This window comes from Oryzias melastigma, linkage group LG15, assembly GCF_002922805.2.
Source record: "Oryzias melastigma strain HK-1 linkage group LG15, ASM292280v2, whole genome shotgun sequence".
Classification (NCBI taxonomy): domain Eukaryota; kingdom Metazoa; phylum Chordata; class Actinopteri; order Beloniformes; family Adrianichthyidae; genus Oryzias; species Oryzias melastigma.
The window spans coordinates 23,778,448-23,792,927 of NC_050526.1; the positions used below are offsets into that span (position 1 = coordinate 23,778,448).

Below are 14,480 nucleotides of genomic sequence, written 5' to 3' on the forward strand. Positions count from 1 at the left end.
GTAAGGTGCCCGTGAAGTGTCGCGAGGAGAGGCTGCCTTTCGACCCCGAATCTATCTGTTCGTTGAGCCGGACCGTGTCATAAATTGACCTCTGTGGCACATAGCAGTCATCAATATTCAGGTCCTCTTCCTCCCCCTTCCCAACACAGGAGGGGTTTTGTCTGAGGCAATCTGGTCTGCTTAGTGGTTTACCCATGATGAAACAACTGTCAGAGCCCAGGTCCAAGACGAGATTAAAGATGGAGTGGAATCTTTTTGAGGTACAGCAGAAGTTGTTCAAGTTGAGAAGGAGGAGAACTTGTATGAGCGGCAGCTGTGTGAAAAGAAGAGTCTTTCCATTCGAAAATGACTAATTAAGAAATGAATGATCATTTTCCCTTGTTTCTCCAAAAATAAATCCACTGTGGTTTTTAGGACTTGAAAAAATACATCCAAGTTCAGAGTGGAAAAAAAACAATCAGTAAAAACTACTTAAGACACAAATAGGCCAAATCCAGATCAAACTCCATATAAAAACCAGGATTCATTAACAAAAGAAGAATGTCAGAAAAACTCCACAAAAGTTGACCCTCAGCTCCAGCGTGGTTTTCTCCTCCTGAAATCCTCGGGTCAGTGCAAAATGAAAATATCCACAAACAAATCCAACAAGCAGGAGACGTTCGGAGGAGAGCTGGTACTCTTAGATAAACAAAAAAACCTGCCCTTCCTTTCCCATCGCTCTCCTCACACTGTCAGACACCCTCCTGGCAGAAGGCTTCAAGCCCCGCCCCCGCTCATTATTCAGACAACATCTGCCACAACTCCATTTGTGCTCAGAGCCGCTCCGGCACAAGTTGATTGGTGGACGCATGACCCTCTTTTCCCGTTTCTAATTCTCCCCTTATTTGTCCTGCGCGAGCATGACTTCACCTCTGAGCCATTCTCTGCATCGTGACATAGCCACTAACTTCTACTTCATTTTTCCCCTCAGAACAGGGGGCGCACGCACAGCCTCTTCCAATTCAAACACACACAAGAAAAGCACACTGACCGACAGGCAGCAGCAGCTCCCAGCAATGACATCATGCAATGCTGAAGACAGACACACATTTTTTGCTTTAATTCTCCCCTCAGCCTCTGTTTTCCTCTCGTGAATAGTTGCCGTGGACCCTGCAGATATCCTTAATTACTTTGGTATGCCGAAGGAGGCACAGGTCCCAGGTAATTTAACACCAGCGACTCTGCCAAGTTCATGATGGTGCTTTAACGTCCAGTAACTTGGGCTGCAGAAGAATTAGTGGGATATAGGAGACCATGAAAGGAATTTATGACTGTTTTTTTAAGTTATCTGTAGCATGTTGAGTACCTGGACTTCTTCCATTCCTTTGTGCACTTGAACACAATAAAGAATGAAGGGGAAAAAATGAACCAGATAGTATTTATGACATAATTAGATGCAATTTGGTTTACTCAAGAGACCAAATCTCTGGGATTTCAAGGATATTTTGAGGTTTTTGTTCACTTTTTCCTTTTTTGTAATTTTTCCACATAGTAGCACACATTGTTAGATCTACACATCTTTTCAGGACAAAGAATGTCATTACCAAATCTAAGAAAAAGTGTAGAAATAATTAATTACTTTAAACAAAGGTAGATAAACATCTATAAGTAAAAACAACATTAGAGTGGATTAAGGGAAAGTAGCACCATATAGAAATAAAAGGTTTTCAGCAAAACAAAAAAAAAGTAGCCAGTAATCAATATCTTCCTTTTATCAGCTCTAAAACCTGATTAAAATATTATTTTTTGCATGTTTGACAATTATACGCGTTTAAGCAGTGAGGAATAAATGCATCATTTTATTAAAATTTTATTAGTTCCTCATAACTTTTCTAAAATACACTTTGTTTACTCAGCATATATTGTTACTGTGCTAAAATATGAAGTGTTGGAACTTTCATTGATTTAAATCTATATGACAAAAAGGCTATGAGCAGAAATGTCGACTATAGTGCGAAATGATGCACCTTTTAGCAACTAGCTTATGGGAGTTTCACGTTTCATCTGCTTCATGGTTCCAGTGACACTCATCATCAATGGAGTAGTTAAAGTGTGATTCAGAGGGTGGAAACTCTTGAAAGAAACACTGAGGTCATGTCTGAACAGTAAGAAGAGACACCCACGCCACCCCCCGCAGTCACTAAACCTGTGAACTTAAAGACCTACTCCAATGAAAATCATGTTTTTAGGGGTTTTAACATTTTCTTACAGACTTTTTTTCATAATGGAGGACATTTATGAAACAATTTAAGATTAAAACCGTGTTTCTGAATATGTCTTTAGTCGAATTGGGATGAATCAGGAGCAGGTGAAAAATGCTGTTTGTGACGCAGCATGTGAATGAGCCAAAGTCTCCTGGCTACATTCTGATGCATCCACTCGCAGATGAACAGATTCATTAACTTCTTCATTTTCCTCTTTTAAGCTGGATCAAAACTAGGATGTCTTTTGTCATTTTTGCTGCACTGCTCATGTTAGCCTAGGGTTGTAAGGGGCTACAAGCTAGCGGGACAGAGTGTAAAAGTATGACGGGATATCAGCAGAGGCTTACTTCCATGGAAATAGTCTTTCTGATAAATTCTGCTGCCCTGCAGAAGTTATATACCAAAAATCTAAACTTCTTGAAGTAGAAATAAACATCTAAAGAATAATTCAGTGAATGTCCCAAAATGCTAAAACAGATAAAGACATAAAACTTTGCACTTTTAGTTTCATAGACTATAGAAAATAAAAAGATATAAGTATCAGTAAAATCCTTATTTATTTTTTATTTTTTAAACTGAGTTCCGGGGGCTACAATCACCAAAGTGGACTTTAAAAAGAGCAGCTGAGACCATCCACACCCTCTCAACCCAAAGCTGTGGCAGGACAAAGACAGGGTCTGCACCATGACAACATGCTGCTTAGCAACAATTTGAATAAATCACTTCTTTAATAGTGAGCCCACAAACCACTCTGTGCATGATGGGCTGACACTTCCACCCCCAACTACACCAGTGATATTTTAATCCAGGCATGTGACCCAGAGGTTAGGATGCAGCCCTCCTACGTGAGTGCAGAACCCCCTTAATTCACAAAAATCCCTTGACCTACATTTCAGGACAAACATTTGCCAGTACACAGCTGTTTACATTGTTCGGTAATACGATATAAAACGAGAAAGGAAGAAGCATTTCATAATTTCACCTCTGAAAATGGGTTAATCTTCCTGCGGGGAACTCCAGAGGAGTATTTGAGCTTTCACAATATCCGTAAAGCTGAAAAGCTAAAAGCAAACAAATGTTTGTTTGTTTTTTTGTTTTTTTAACAACATCAATAAACACCTTAGATTTGGAAAGATGGTAGACAAAATTCAATCGGTGTAAGACGTAATTATTGCACTGCAGCCAGTTAATCTAAACATATCTACCTCAGTTTGTTAACAACAAACTAGCACTAATTAAAATAGACCAAACAAGCTACCAACACATTTGCATACACTTTAGCAGATGCTTTAATTTTACAATCAAGTGCACAAAGTTGCTTTTAAGTCAGGAAGGTAAACATTAGCATGTAAAATCCCAGGTCAGAAAACAGCTACATTAGCGCTTAGTGAGCAGGACGGGGGCTAAGCCTCATCACTGAATCATATGACACCCTGCTGGTCACCACCTGGCTCTGAGGGCCTGCCCCACTTGGCCTATCATTGCATATGCACTCCAGCTCTTTTGTTAACAGCAGATGCCCTGAAAACCCCACAGTCCCCAGAGGATTCCTGTGAACACAGCAAGCACGCTATGTGAAAGAAAGCCTGTTGGTAAGCAGCCTGTGTGTAATATATATGTCTATGATTAGGAAAACAAAGAAAGTTTTAAGTCAGATCATTCAGATGAAACACCTAATTAGGTTTCTAAGCTGTTTTCAGTTGGATTGCATATGTAGAATGGAGATAATGTTTAAATTGAGTATTTACTTTGTTAATAATTTATGGTTTTAAATAAAATCAAAATTTTTTCTTCACTTACAACGCCACTAAATAAGAAACAGAAACCAATAAATGCTCAATAATAATAATATTTTTTAAAGATTACCTGGAAACTCAAGATAGATATTCACATAATGAAAATGATTGAAGCTTGGAGCCTTGAGTAAGAACAAAAAAAGTTTAAAAGCATTCCCAGTGGTCTTTCAATTGTGATCTTGCCATTTTTAGCATTTTTTAAAGTGTCATTTCTGGGACATAGTTTCTGCAGAGTGGCAGGAGTTGAAATGTGTCTCTCAGATGTGGGTGGGACCATTGGTGAGGAGCAACTCCGCCCCAACTTCCTCTCCCTGTTGCCGAGAGCTCTCTGTTTACATGCTCTCCTGCTAGCCTCAAAAATCCCTACAACAATATTGTTGTATTTACATTAATTACATGAATTAATTACATTACATAAAGTGATTTATTTGATTTGATTTGAAAAAACCTAGTTTTCGTTGGAGGGGCTCTTTAAAATAGGCTAACAAAAACTTTAATAGATTCCTTGAAAGAGCAGCAAGTAAAAAAAAAAAAAAAGAAGATGACAACTGCCATACATGCTCCCACACGTGCACATTTGTTAAACCAGTCATCTCGTTTTCACCAATGACATGAAAACAAAGCATCACACCGGGGTGGTCATACCTTAAAGGCCTCCAGCTGTTGGTTGATTACTTCCGTCTCCATGCCGACTGCCTCCTGTGACGCTTCCTTGTCCACAGCTGTGCACAGTTTATCTTCCACGCGATGAAGCTTGTCATACAGCTCCTCCAGCTTGGTGAGAGTGCTCTTCACTTGGGCTTGTCTGCCCTGGGCGCGGTCCAAGAGTTTACCACACTGCTTATTCAGAGCATCTAGATCTCGTTTCAGGCCCAGCAGGTCAGGAGACGATTCAGACTCCAACATCTTCCTACAGCTGTCTTGAGCATTCGCTGTGTTTGCCATCAACTCTTGTAGCTTTGCCACGAAGCTTTGAACATTGTCTTGCTGTTGTTTGAGTGTAGTTAAGTCCAAATCAACTGGAGGCATGTTGTCGAGTTCATCGTCCAGCTCTGTAAAGCCGGTGAACATCTCACGGATGCTGTTCTGAAACTGTCCAATACCTTGGAGTTTACTTTCCAAATCTTGGCATGTTTCTTCAAGCTTTTTGTTGAGACTTGTATATTCTTTTTCTACGCTGTCTGACTGCAGTAAGAGGTCAGTCACTCCCTCAGCATCTGGGACATCTACTACAAGGTCCCTTGCCAAAGCCTTCATGTGCTCCACTTGGTTCTGGACTCCCTCTAAGCTCTTCTGCTGGGCCTTCATGTTGGTCAGGTTTTTGTTACTGTGCGCCTGAACCCCCATGGATTCATAGGAATCCATCTGTTTCTTCGCTCCCTCAATCTGTCCCTTTGCCTCTTTGAAGGTTTCATTAAACTCTTTAACAGTGAGAGAAATCTTCTCCAGAGATTCCCTTTTAGTTTGTAGACCCTCGCCTAATTTCTCCACTCTTCTGTTGATGTTTTCCTTCTCCTCTTTTGCTGCTTCAGTGTCTGTGTTGGCCACTTCAGTTAGGCTCTCCACGTCTGCGTTAAGTTGCTCCACCAGCCCCCGACGCTTGTCAACGTCCCTCTGAAGCGCTTTCACCTGGGAAATTGAGTTTTCCGTTTGAACGGGATCAAGGATGAGCTTGATTTGATCCGCACTCGCTTCACAGTCTTGAATCCAAGAGCTAAGTTTCTCTGCATGCTCCTGATACTTCTGAGATCGCAGCAGAGCAGTTTTGAGCTTGTCCCCATGCTCGGCAGAGCTCTTCTTCACTTCATCCCAGCTGGAGGAGAGTGCAGTGAGCTGCCCCTGTAGTGCCAACTTCTCTGCACCATCAGTGTTGTGTAGAAGCCTCTCTCCTTCACCAATGATTGTGTTGTAAGCCTCTTCCTGTTCCTTCAGAGCCCTCTGCAGCTTACTGTGCTCCTCTATGGTTTGTTGGAGTACATCCACTTTGGCAGAGATGGGCTGAGGCTCAGACTGATGACGAAGCTTCTCGCCCAACCATGACTCAAAGTCTTTGGAGGTCTGATGGAACTGCTGAGAGCTGGCGAAGGTCAAGTTCAGCTGCTTGATCCGCTTGGCTGCCACAGAAAAAACAGGATAATTAGCAAGAGAAATATTTTCTCCCAAATTAGGGGTAAATATTATAGCTGTTTCTTTATGAACAAAATTAGTTTTAACAGTATATTAATCTGACAGCTCAAAGTAAAGTGCTCCACTTTGAGCTTTAAAAGCTGAAGGGAGCTGTTTTGACTAAAAACTAATTAAAATTCATTATTACACCAAAGTGAAAGGCCAACCTGTTTTGTCTTCTAGCTGTTTTATGGGCTTGCTGACACTTTCCAGCTGCCTGGCCAGGTCTGCCTTCAGATAATCCTCAGTCACCATCGCTGAGAGCTCTGCATTGATGGCTTCAGCCTGCTTCAGCTTCTTCATCTCCTCTTTCAGCTGCGCAGAGATGTTTTGAGCATCCTCCAGCTGTTTCCTCACAGCATCTGGCTGAGTGCTACTAGTGTGATGGTTGGTAAGCTGATTCTCCAGCTGATTGGCAGTGTGACTTAAGCTCTTCAGCAGCTCTTGAAACTGCCCAGTCTTCACTACCGCCTGATCAATGAGGCTATCTCGCTGGTCCAGCTGGCCCGTGAGGCCTTGCCACTTCTGGGTGACCGCGGCGAGCTGCTCCTTCACCAGCTTTCCACTTGAAGGCTCCTGGTTGGCTGAAGAGCTCAAGATGGCTGAAGCCGCTTCCTCAAGTTGCTCATATTGAGGTTTGCGGCTCTTGAATTCATTCTGCAGGATCTGTGGTAAAACCGAAGGACAAACATTAAAAGAAAGAGTCAACATGAACATTTTTTGTAAACTTTAAAGACCCACTCTAATAAAAATCATGTTTTGGTGTTTTAAACATGTTTTTGCTGCATTTTTCTGATGATGGAGGACATGTATAAAGAAAATAATCTTAAAATTGCATTTCTAAGTATTTCTTTATTCAAATCCTGAATCAGGAGCAGATAAAAAATGTTATTTAAAAAAAAAGACACCACATCTCTATCCTTCATAAAAGCTCTCAGCAATGGTAAGAGGGAAGAGAATGGGGTTACTGTGCAACAAAAGTCAAATTTCTGATGAGCTACTGCTGTTCTGCAGAAACTATGTTCTAGAAAACAACAGTTTTCTTTTTTTGGCTAAAACCAGTATACGGTAATCGTAATTATAAGACCACCTGGAACACTTCATGGATCACAATCAGAGTGGGTCTTTAGTAACCCATTCTTGCACATTGCACTAACCTGAACTTGTTGCTTCTGCATTTTAAGCATGTTTGGGTCGACTGACAGAGGTCCAAGCACACTCATCATCAGCTCCTTCTCTGAAAGCCACTGACAAAGTTGTTTCTCTGTTGTTTGAAAGATGTCCAGGTTCTTGTTGGACTGTTCCAGGTGCAGCTTCCTCTCCTCCACAGAGCCGTTGACCTCTTCCCAGGCAGCATCTGATCAAAAGGCAGAGCAATCACACCCTTCTGCATTAGTCAGCACCAACAGCTCTCTGCTTCCTGTCGCTTTGTTGTTCTCCCGCTGCGAGGCGACGACATTGTGTGAGGAGAGAGGTGCTGACATTCTGTTACAGTTTCAAACAGGATGCAACAAATCGTATGTTTTAGCTAAACCTTTAATCATGCGACATGTTTCTATGGTTATTGGACTTCAACACACTTGGTACAATTTCAGTTAATCACATTAGCTGTGGGGGCCATCTGGATCCAACGTCTTACTACATACCTATTTCTGCCAGCATCTGCTTCCATTTTGCTGCCTCAGGGGAGTTTGGATGGGTGGTAATCAAGCCCAGAAGCTTTTCTCTGAGCTTCTGGAGCTGCTCCTGCTTCTGCTTCATGCCATCCTCAAACGCCTGAGAAAAAAAAAGAAAAAGCATTCAAGTTTAATCCAGTCATTTTTATCACCATTTCATTCAGTGAAGAGAAAGGTCAACAAGAACAGCATTTTTGGAACACAACTTGATGAAAAAGTCCATTAGGTCAGCAACGCCACAGTTGTACCTTCTGCTGCTCAAGCTGTGTTTTCACAGATTTTTTCTCCATTGCTGCATCGTTCCAGGACGCTGCCGTGTTTTTCATGTCCTTCAGCCATGTCATCATGTCCTCCGTCTCCTTTTGGGCCTCTTTGACCTCCTGCAGCAAATTACTCATCTGCTCAGCTCGGCTCTTCAGAGTTTCCCCGAGCTCTGCGTATCCTTCACTGACAAACGTCATGTTCTGCTGGATTCCCATCAGTTCTAAGAGTGCCCAAAAAAAGTTCAACAACTGGTTATGAAACTGCAACATCATACGTATATTATTGTTTTAAAAGGGAACTTCACAACAGTAAAGTAAAACAAAAAAAAAAGAATAAAAAAGGTACTGGTGAAAATACAAATTATTGAGGAAATTTGTTACTTATTTGGCAATAAATTATGATAATTACATTACATACAAGGCAGAAATAGTGTTTCACTTATTCAAAAGGGTGAAATAAAGTTTTCAATTTCATCTACTGCAGGCCTTCTATATGCTAAAAGGTAATTCTGAAGCTTTGGTGAAATATTTTCCTTGTTGCTGATTGTTGAAATTCCTTTTTTAATAAAATACATAATAGTTTTGGTTTTAAAATCATATTTAAAGCATTTAATGTGACATGAGTTTTCACTGTATTTATAGGTTCAAATATGTTTGTTTAGGATTAGGAACAATTATATTATCAAGATAAAAGTTTGATTTTTCTTTAATTTATTTTCTACTCACCTTAAAATAGATGTGATATATCTACATGTTTTTTTTTTTAAATAAAATTCATTAATTTATCATTGTCTAAAAAAAAGTGTACATGCAGTCAGTACTCCTACTATGAGCCCAAATGTTTATAGAAAATGTATCAAGACACTTTTTTAAGCGACTATTTATAGCATAAAAATGTGACTCTCATCCCAGCATGCTACTATGGTTATTTGGAAAAAGTCCTTTATTATAAATTATAAACTGAGCAAAGTGCCAGCCACCACATGCAGTTTTTTGATGTATTATCATCTGCACTTGGTTACCTTTATTGGTTAGGTAGATATGACTCGTTGGATCACCACCGTTAGTAAGAGCTGATGCAAAGACATAAGAAAAAACATCACGAGCGTTAGCAGCAGATTTATTTTCAATCACTGATGGTTAGTGGTGATGCAGTCCTGATCCAGACTTGTGATGGTAGACGTTTACCTGACTTGTTGAGGATCTTAGCTTTAGCGGGGGATGTGATAAAAGTGATGAGGCTGCACAGAGCGGATCCTTTAGAGTTCAGGTCCTGAACAGCAGGGCCTTTGGATGTCCACTCCTCCAACAGCCCCTGATGAGGAAGAATTCTCGTAAAAACAGTGTAAGAAGGAATTATTCTTAGAATAAACATAAAGGATTTCATGAAATATATGAGAAGTGTTCTTAAAAAGACGTTTTACATAAATGATGCTTGAGTAACGTATTGGGATGAAAGCACTCTGTCTGCTCTCCTCCCACTCATGCGCTGTAAATACTTTCACCATTTATCTGTTAATCGCTGGAATAGAAAGCAGTTTGGGGCGGTGGACAGTTTAGGGAGGACTAGTATCTATTAAAACATGCTCACTTCTGTCTGTTCTTGCAAATGTCAGATGTAAAGCATCATCTGCGACTTCTGTTCCAGCATTTTGGAAGAGTAGGGATAACACTGTCTCTATTCTAAACCTTTTATATGGCTCATAACTCACGTTGACTGTGTGCAGGTCTTTTTCCAGGTTTTTCTCACTGCTGCTTGGCAAAGCTGCAGGCACTCTTTTATTGGTCTCTTCTAGCCACTGGTTGAGCTCAGTGGCTGAACGTCTGAACTCTCCCAGCTGGTCCTGACAGGATGACAGCTCTTCCTCTCTGTACGAGACAGCCAAAATGGTTAAATCATGCCTTCACCTCCACAATAACAATCCAAAACGAGAAAACGAAGATTGAGTTACCATCCTCTGACTTACTTTTCCTTGGCGGTATCCTTGAAAGTATTGAAAATGCCAGAGAGATTGTCCATCTTGCTTTGAAGCTTTGCTTTGTTTCCATCAGAGTTTAAACCGGACAACTCCTTGGACAAATGCTTCAGCTTCTCCATATCACTTTCACATCCAGACATCTCTTCTTTCATACTCTACAATTAAATTAAAATATACAGCTACACTGATTAAAAAATAAAAGCGAACTTATATATTATGGGCTGTTTGAATTATACTTGCCTGCATTAGCTGAGACATTTCACTAAAGGTTTTTCCTGGTCCATCTGTTTCATGCAGTTCTTTCATACGCTTCTCAACAACTTGCTGAACTTTCTCTGCAGTGTTTTCAAACTGCTCGACCTTTTCTTTCACTTGTTCCAGCTGGGAGATCTTCTTCTTGTGCTTATCGCAAGCATCAGAGAAGCGCTGCGAGAGAGCGTCCATCTTGGACTGCAGAGCAACGGCTGAGGAAGGATCGGCCGTCTCTGCAAACTTCCTCACCTTTTCTTTCATGGCTGAGATACTGCTCTGCCGACCTGCTATGTCCTGCTCCAAAGCCTGAAAGAAGTTTAAAACAAATAGCAAAACAAGCCTTTTTTTTAATAATTTAGATAATAAAAATAGTTCTTACCACTTTTTTACTGAGAATATCTCCAAGAACAGCAGAGTCCAAGGGTATGGACTCATTCTCTTTCAGACTGGCCTCAACTCCCTCCATCCATCCCATCATCTCATGCAGACCATCCTGCACGCTCATGGAGCGTGTCAGGGTAACGTGCAGCTTCTCATTCCGATCAGTCACGCACTTGGACAGGTTGTCATAGCGTTCCACAATGTCGTCTGGAGCAAACACAGATAACACAAAAACACCCGAAACACATGAATCTTTCAGTCAGCTAAACAGGTAAGCATATGTCAGAAGACAGCAGAGGATGGTCATGAATGCTTTAACTGTCTAATCAAAAAGTTAAGTCATAAATGTTGCAGATGATGTTCATGTGTTGTCTTAAAAAGCCAACTTTCCTGCCAGCATTGAACTTTTATGGGATGTGTCTTCTAATCTCAGAAGTTTGAATAGCTGTTTACATCATTACTGAATGCAGACTTTATATTCATGCATTTTTACATTTAATTCCCCAAAGAAATTCCTTTAAATTACATGTGATGCAAAACTTCATCATACTGAGACCTTCTGTAAACGGAACACGAGGAGTCTGATCTTTCCTCACCTACTGTCTCCTGGATCTCGTCTTGATTGCTCAACAGGTTTCCTTCGCATGTTACTAAGGACTCTGCAGTTTTGCGTAGCGTCTCAACAGCAGTTTGATGCCCCATCATCTGACCTTGTAAAGCCTGGAGATGTGCAAACAAAAACAAAAAAGTCAATAAAGCTAAAACATTCCTTATATAATTGCATGACCTCTTGCTCGGTGGAAGGTTTATTTCACTTATGGAACAGATAAAATACCCAGGATAAATTGTAACTGTCTACTTCATTTGTAGAGAGGCTTATGATTTCAGCTCTGATTTGTAATTTAAGCTGTTGGAACAGTGTTTCCTGTTTGGCACACATTTACTTTTTATCTGTACTGTAAGTAACTACCTCCCTACAATGAAATGCTGGAACCAGCTGTAGCCAAAAGCTTTGACAGAGACAGCTCTATCGCACCATTCATTTATCATGTTGTTAGAGCGTGCACGCTAAAAATAACCTGTTTTAACCATTTTGCACGCAGAAGTGAATTTCTAAGTAGAGCTTCAAACAGATTGCCAGATTTCTTTCCATGTTTAATTTAAGTCAGATATATGGGGCCATGGTTATAGAAAGCTGTTGTAATTCAAGTTCTGCATGAGTTTAACTCTTTCTGCTGAACATGTGGATAGGATTCATTTATAATAAAATAAAACATGGTGTGGATGAAATTGTTTTGCCTTTTAGAATGAAGAGAGAGCAGTCATTCTGATGAAAATTATGTTTTTGGTGATTTTAACATGTTCTCGTGGCAACTTTCTGATGATGTAGGAACAAGTATAAAGAAATTTAAGCTTAAAACTCAATTTCTGACTATTATTTTATTCAAATCATTGTGAATCAGGAGGTCTCGCCCACAACTCAGAGGTGAATTTCTAATGATGCATAAATATGTCCTAGAAAATGACAGGTTTTTAGATTTTAATCTTAATTTAAAGACCACTGGGGACCCTTTTAAGTTAGATCAAAAGATCTGAGTAGGTCTTCAATCATGCGTCTTACCTTGGTCTCCTCCAGCTGTTTCTGCAGCATCTGCAGGTCAGCTGCTATGGCTTCTGATTGCTGCTTTCTTGCCTCATCCTCCGAGTTGTTGAGCCACTTCAAAAGGTCAGTGCTTGTGTCATCGTACTTTTTGTATTTGTCCACAACATCCCTGAGGTTGTTGCCAAGCGTATTGCACTAAAACAGACAAAAAGATCATTGTTAGGGTCATTTGAATGTGCTACAGAGGCACAGTAAGTAAAACACTATTTGAATCCAAAATTGTCGCTTGAGGAAGATGCATTTTAGTGCTACCACCTAGTGGCACAATCAAGAACTGCATGATAGTTGCAAAGCAAATACCTGAGAATGAAGTGCTTTGTATCGATCTGCAGCTGAATCCAGCTTTTCCTTGACAGCAGAGCAGGTCCCTGAAGTATCTATGTGCAGCTGAGGATTCTTAGGATCAGCCAAGCCACACGCTTTAGCTGCATCTAACACCTTCTGTCCAGAAATAGTGATGAAGCGGAGATCCCCTTTGTGGGAAATGACGTCCTCCGAGAAGCTTTTCTGTTGCTGGAGCTTATCAGTCAGGATATTGAGGGACGCTGCAGGAGCGCCAAGCTCCTCCATCTCTTTATCAGCCTCACACAGCCAGTCTTCAAACTCCTCACAGTCGTCTTTGAACTTTTTCAGCTCCTCCTGGACGCACTGCACCTGCTTCATCTGCTGTTCGGCCTGAGTCAGCGAGGCCTCGTAGCGCTCCTGCAGGTCATCGATGTTCTTCTGCAGTGCCTCCTTCTCCTCAGAGGACAGAACGTTGGCTTGTTTGTCAAGCAGAGCCTGCGTGGAGCGGGTGGCCATAATCAGATTCTGCTGTTGGGACAGAATCTCCTGATGGCGTGCCTGAGGAAAACATTAGTCCCACTTTTAATTATTACTGTTTTAATACTGTTTTAATAAAATGCATATTTTGAAAATACCATGCCTTTTACAATCAAATTTTTTGTCAGTTTCTACAGTTTTTCTGATCCATTCTTTGAGGTTTGTATTAGATAACTCAAAGCATTATGACTTTTAAAAAGGTAAAGTTCGGTAAAGGCCATACAAAAATGAAAAAGCTGGACTTTTTTGTGAAAAACCAACAATACCTTTATTTTGCCATACTGGTCATCAAGATCCAGCCCTGAATCACTCTGGCGTTCTTTCTTTCCACCTAAATCATTTTCAGGGGTCTGCACTGCATTTCCATTGGCATCATCGTGTTCGTCTATCAGTCCTTTGGCTGATGTTTCCTCCGGCAGGTTTCCATTCTCTTTACTTATATGGTCATTTTGATCCTGATTGTTCTTGTTTTCATTCCCTATGTTGGATATCCAGTCCAGAAGACCTTCAATTTTATTCTTATTTTCTTCAAGTCGTTCCACAGCTGCAGCCTGCAAACAGACCACACATCAGGAACCATGATGCCAAACACTGAACGTCAAATTCAAATGTTTTACATAGTTTTGCAGATGGAAGTAATAAGAACCTTTTCGCTCTCCTGTTTTATGGTTGTTGTAACTATTTTCTCCAAGTCTTTCTTGGACTCCTCCGCCTGCTGGTTTATGAGGCTGGCTTTGCTTTTAGCCTCTTCCAACTTGCTCTCGATAATGGCGATCTGATCTGGTGTCATCTTATTGCGGTTCTCCTCCAAAAACTTTTTAGAACTGCTGATTACCTCGTTTAAGGCACTGGCATTTATCAGCACATCTTTCTGAAGAGCCTTGAAGGGAAAAAAAAAAAAAAAAATAAGACCTTGACCAGTGAAAGTCTTCTTTTTCCAGTTAAAGAGACAGAATGAATAAGAGCCAAACCTGATGCTCCTGTTGGTACTGCTGCAGGTCTGGGATGCACTCAATGGTTTTAGCCTCCTGTTTGTGACCAATCAGTCGGTTTTCCGTCAACGTGAGACTGTCACACATGTCCTCCAGCTTATCTGTAAACTCCTTGTGTTTCACTGAAAAAGACTGACAACAAAAAAACAGCAAAAATTATAACCAAATTATTACCAGTGTTTGCACTATTATCTGCAGTTACAGATGTTTCAACAACATTAAAATAACATGCAACATTTGCAGGTGA

At 40.7% G+C, this 14,480-nt stretch overlaps 1 protein-coding gene across 7 annotated transcripts in view; it reads right to left on the reverse strand.

The window, feature by feature from the left end:
* dst (dystonin) overlaps positions 1–14,480 on the reverse strand; it is a 92,473-nt gene that overhangs the window by 25,200 nt on the left and 52,793 nt on the right. For all 7 annotated transcript variants that reach the window (XM_036215470.1, XM_036215471.1, XM_036215472.1 and 4 more), the window contains 17 exons: positions 14,213–14,365; positions 13,888–14,121; positions 13,508–13,792; positions 12,720–13,262; positions 12,378–12,554; positions 11,353–11,476; positions 10,755–10,963; positions 10,364–10,681; positions 10,112–10,278; positions 9,857–10,013; positions 9,333–9,459; positions 9,167–9,217; positions 8,130–8,365; positions 7,852–7,981; positions 7,363–7,562; positions 6,373–6,871; positions 4,685–6,153 (listed from right to left, as the gene is read on the reverse strand). In XM_036215470.1, coding sequence (XP_036071363.1) covers positions 4,685–6,153; positions 6,373–6,871; positions 7,363–7,562; positions 7,852–7,981; positions 8,130–8,365; positions 9,167–9,217; positions 9,333–9,459; positions 9,857–10,013; positions 10,112–10,278; positions 10,364–10,681; positions 10,755–10,963; positions 11,353–11,476; positions 12,378–12,554; positions 12,720–13,262; positions 13,508–13,792; positions 13,888–14,121; positions 14,213–14,365 — 5,079 coding nt within the window. The remainder of the gene's footprint in view (positions 1–4,684; positions 6,154–6,372; positions 6,872–7,362; positions 7,563–7,851; positions 7,982–8,129; positions 8,366–9,166; positions 9,218–9,332; positions 9,460–9,856; positions 10,014–10,111; positions 10,279–10,363; positions 10,682–10,754; positions 10,964–11,352; positions 11,477–12,377; positions 12,555–12,719; positions 13,263–13,507; positions 13,793–13,887; positions 14,122–14,212; positions 14,366–14,480) is intronic.